This window comes from Austrofundulus limnaeus, unplaced genomic scaffold, assembly GCF_001266775.1.
Source record: "Austrofundulus limnaeus strain Quisiro unplaced genomic scaffold, Austrofundulus_limnaeus-1.0 Scaffold25, whole genome shotgun sequence".
Classification (NCBI taxonomy): Eukaryota; Metazoa; Chordata; class Actinopteri; order Cyprinodontiformes; family Rivulidae; genus Austrofundulus; species Austrofundulus limnaeus.
This window is the reverse complement of record NW_013952427.1, coordinates 1,780,357-1,785,074: the sequence shown is the minus strand read 5'-3', so window position 1 is coordinate 1,785,074 and position 4,718 is coordinate 1,780,357. Positions and strand designations below refer to the sequence as shown.

At 42.1% G+C, this 4,718-nt stretch overlaps 1 protein-coding gene across 1 annotated transcript in view; it reads right to left on the bottom strand.

The window, feature by feature from the left end:
- Positions 1-463: 463 nt before the first annotated feature.
- The window catches only part of fstl3 (follistatin-like 3 (secreted glycoprotein)), a 5,741-nt gene continuing 1,486 nt past the window's right edge, over positions 464-4,718 (bottom strand). The window contains exons 3-5 of the mRNA XM_014004561.1: positions 2,862-3,077; positions 2,547-2,774; positions 464-2,404 (exon numbers count right to left, since the gene is read on the bottom strand). Of these exons, the coding sequence (XP_013860015.1) occupies positions 2,352-2,404; positions 2,547-2,774; positions 2,862-3,077 (497 nt within the window). The 3' untranslated portion in view covers positions 464-2,351. The remainder of the gene's footprint in view (positions 2,405-2,546; positions 2,775-2,861; positions 3,078-4,718) is intronic.

Below are 4,718 nucleotides of genomic sequence, written 5' to 3'. Positions count from 1 at the left end.
CCTAAAGCTGAACCAGATGCTGCTGAGAAGGCCGAGTGCAGGATTGAGTGGAAGGGGAGAGGGAAGAGAGAAAAACAAGGGAGGTACTATACACAGGAAAGTGAATCAGTGCCCAGGCCTCTGCTCTTTGAAACATTCATTCCTCAGCTCTGTCAGTCGCTGTCCTGCTGACCCCTTATGTTTAACCCAGAGCAGGGGGATACCCCTGAGGAAACAGAGGAAAGCTTCCCAGTCTGGATTTGATTCTCCACAGCCTCTCGCGTGAAGCCACTGCACGCACAGGAGAGGCGGTTCAACCACCGCACGCACACGCTAGCAAATCCTCAAGGTGCTACACTGATCTGGTTCTCATAGAAACTTAGGATTATTGCAGAAACATTATATATCTAATCCAAAATACGTAGTTCAACAGATGCAAACTAAACAGGCACAATGCCAAAATTTCCACAAGAAAGAGGAGACATTTTGACAAATCACAAGCTTTATGTTGATTTGAAATAGCAGTATAAAAAATACAAAAAAATATGTTAACGCATTTCTCATCCAGATTTCACAGTACATACACTGGTTGGTACACAAAGGGTTGCTATTTACAGAGGAATAATGAAAATATTTCATAATACACTACACAAACTAAAGCGTTTGTCCACCTGAAGGTTTAACTGGATCAGGTTTGCGTGGACCTAAGCAGGTTTACCAGCATCAACAGCAGACGGGCTCATTTCTCAGGACTCCAGCAGGTACGTTGAAGTGGCCCCAAATCCAGAGCATTCTCGGAAAAGTGGAGTTTTCCAAGTCACATGGTGCTTGTGCCATTGGTTTTTGTCAGGTAAGCTTATACAACGAAGAAAATGAATCAAATCAAAGCAGCATGTGAACAAATTTGCAGTGGTTATGAAAAAAAACCTTATTAAACAACAGCTTGCAGGAGGAATGTTATAAGGCTTGAGGTTGTTCCAAGTGCTTTTCTGAAGCAGCTCATTTCAGTAATCAGCAGGTGGTCGAGACTTTGGACCAAATTCTCAAATAAAAATATTGTGGGTGGGTTTTATTGTTCCAAACATATTAAAATTCTTTTCATTCAAACTCTCGTCTATTTGTGGGCAACGGGAGGCTATAAATATGGGGGGAAAGTGCCAGCGAACGCTAGCATACAATGAATGAAAAGAAAATAAATATATATTTATACATGTTGTGTCAGCTTTCCAAATGATTAATGAGTTTGTTGATGGGATGAAAAGATAAAACATAAATAGAGTTTTATACCTTCTCCAATAAATAGCATTCTATTTACAACAATGCACACATCTCCCAAAGACACATGCATTTACCTGCCTCCACTGAAACACGGCTAATCCGTTTGATTTATTTCTTTATTGTTATGAGGCAATAATGCTAGTGTGCGTGTTTTCCAACAGAGGTGTTTCATTTCAAATGTAACGTCCTTTTCTTTGTGCACAAGGAGAAGAAGTGATTGTCAAAATAAAGAGTCACGATGAGATATGGGATGTGTGAAAAGGTGGTTGTTCAGCTCAGATGTTGCTGGAGGACTCTGGCCGTGTCTCAACTCAGGGGCAGCAGCCCACGAAGGGCGCATTTGTTGGCCGTTTATGTCACCGCGTCGCGCCGCAGGCTGTCCCAATCCGTAGGCGCCTACTCATGTGGCCGACAAAACCCTATAAACGTCAAGGTGGACAGATTGACTGTAAATAACATGCATTTCCCCCCATTTTGCATGTATACCAACGGATAAAGAAATCTCACTGATTTTTTTCTATGCCATGCGAGAATACTTTTTGTGGAAAATATTGATTTTTGTAGGTCAGTGTACAGGTAAATGACCAAAGGGGTTGACGCATGAAACCCCAAAAATGTAAGCTGCTTCTAAATATCCTACACAGCTGACAACATCCTAGGATTCATATCACCGTCATCAAACTAAAGAGAAAAACAAAGATTGAGTAGTTTTCTTTTAAGGCGGAGTTTGGAAATTTGTTGCGGAGTGAAGAATTAGAATCTATGTTAGCAAATTAGCTGATTAGTTAAACTCAAATTATTAATGGTTTTTATTTATAACATTTTTAATAARACTGAATTGTAGGAAGTTATACCTCCAGTGAAAAGTCYTGTGAAACATGTTCTAACTGRAGGCATYTATAAAAKGTYGCACCATGGTAACAGGGTAGCGGATGGTCACGCAAACACACATCTTCCGAAGACTGGACCGTCTCCTTTCACAGCTGTTTTATGCAGCCTACACGGACGGCCTACGGCCCACGCAGGCCAAACCCTACGCGGGCTGTTACCCCTGAATCGAGACACAGCTTCTGCCTGGAAGGACGGAGTCTTTCTTACACAGCGTTTTCCTCACTGCCTTGGAATTTGTGAGATTTCCGAGGTGGATCTGCAAAAAAATAAATGAATGAATAAATAAATAAATAAATAAATAAATAAATAAATAAATAAGAGTAAAACATTCACGTTTATGTGGCTTTGAGTAAAAACTTGAAAAGACGAGATTGGTTATCAGGGGTTGTTGGTCTTACAGTTGCAGTGGCCGTAGTGACGGACGCCTATGGAGCGTCCGAGGAAGCAGGTGGCCCTGCGCAGGTGGCAGGCACTCTGGTAGGTGATGTTGTCATTTCCACAGATCAGCTGCTCGGACGGTATGGGCGCTGGGCAGGGTGTAGTCCGGCACATGACACAGTGAGCACTGTTGGTCTGATCCGTCACGCAGGTGTGAGTTCCCGGGCACACCACATTTGAGCACGACTCTGTAAAAGGCAAAAAGAGGCACATTAATAACACACTTGCTCTGTTTGCAAAGATACAAAAAAAAAAAAAATTGGATATCTGCCTACTTTTGCATTCTCCCTGGTACATGACTTCCAAGTCTGGATGTCCCACACAGCGGGCCATCAGCAGGGCGCACTGGTCCTTGTAAGACCTGCCATCGCTGCCGCACACGGCYTGCTTCTTGGAAATGTGCGAGCAGTCCGGAGCGCACACACACTGTGGCCTTCCCATCTTCATCTTGCAGATCTTGTCGGCGCTGCATTTGACTCCGTCACACGAGTCTGGAAGAGCATGTGTTTTGTTACCACTRGTCTGCAGACACTTTCAAACCAAAAACAAGCTCAGAATCTGAGGCTTTTCCCAGACCACAACACAATGTTCACCTGCACACTGTTTACACTTGTCACATCTCTTTATTGACTGTTACACACAAAGATGTCTCGTCTGGCAGAGTGTGAGGCCCGGTAGTGTTTTCATAACAGATACTCGGAGCCGGCCCGTGGCATAGGCAGTGTAGGCAAATGCTAAGGGTGTCGTACATCTAGGTGGCGCCACAAACGGTAGATGAAAAACATGTTTTATAACTTTTTTTATCAGAGTATAGTTGGTTAAGACTGTAGAATAATCAATGATTAATCAAGTTTATGAAGGTAACCCACTAACTGTGGATTTCTCAGCTGCTTTGTTCCTACTCAAGGTGTTATGTGATGCGGASGATATTTTGTGTTAAAAGTATKATTTGATGCAGTCAGATCTAACTRGTGTTTCTCAGTGTGTAAATAGAAAACTAAATCAGGATAATGGAAGTTTCAGTTATGATCTAAGATGGGGGTGGGCAATCCTGGTCKTTGAGGGCCGCAGCCCTGCATGTTTTACTTGTTCCTCTGCTCCAACACACCTGATTTGACTGAATGGGTGATTATCAGGCTTCTGCAGAACTTGGAAGAGGTAATTCAAGGACTGAATCAGGTGTGTTGGAGCAGGGAAAAAAGTAAAACATGCAGGACTGCGGTCCTTGAGGACCAGGAGCTAAAATAAAATTCAGTTTAAGTTCAGGTTTTTTTTTCTGTTCTTCATAAAATACTGATTTTATGTTGTTTTATTAATCCCAAGAATTCAGTAACATGTTCTTCAAATGGCTGGAAAARGTGTAGTTTTGAGTAGATATTTTACTAATTTTTCCAGGGGAGAGTTCCGCTGGACCCCCCTAGAACTGCTTCATTCCACATGAACAGGTGTTCCTCATTTCTGTCAGTGGATGATGTCAGATATGAGGTAGACTTCTGATATTTGGTTTCAAATGAATATTTTTAATTATCTTAATTGGGCAACCCGGTTTCTAAAGATTWAAAAAGCAATATCAAAACAAATCTATTMAATTTTGTGTATGAATGTATGTAAACTGGCAGTGAGATTTAGAAAATTGTACAGGGGGCACCACCTGAATTCTTGCCTGGGGCACCAAATTGGCTAGATCCGGCCCTGCAGATACTATACTGTATGTGCATGCGCTGCACACAGGAGCGGGCTGAGTTCCTGTAGAGGGGCAAAGACCCTCTGAGCTAGATCAGGTTCAAATAGTTGTCAGAAAAGTTTACAGGCTGCCACAGGAGGACGCCTCAGGCTCTCTAACACCCCGTATAACGGAGGAAGTGCAGCTCTATATCGTGCAGAGTCGGCAATAAATGAAGCAAAACGACTCTCTTCACAGGACCTTTCTGAGTGGGTGGAAATGATTTAAGGACCTATTTTTTTGCTTTTAGCTTCACTTTATTTCTGTTTTATTCTAGAACTTGACTTCTGTTGCTCTGCTGGTTTGTGTTTTGGTAAATTCAGATGTTGAATACCTGTTTTTATTTATCCCTCTCTGAAAAAAATACTCATTCTGGTAATAATGTTGGTGTCTGAGCTATATATATATA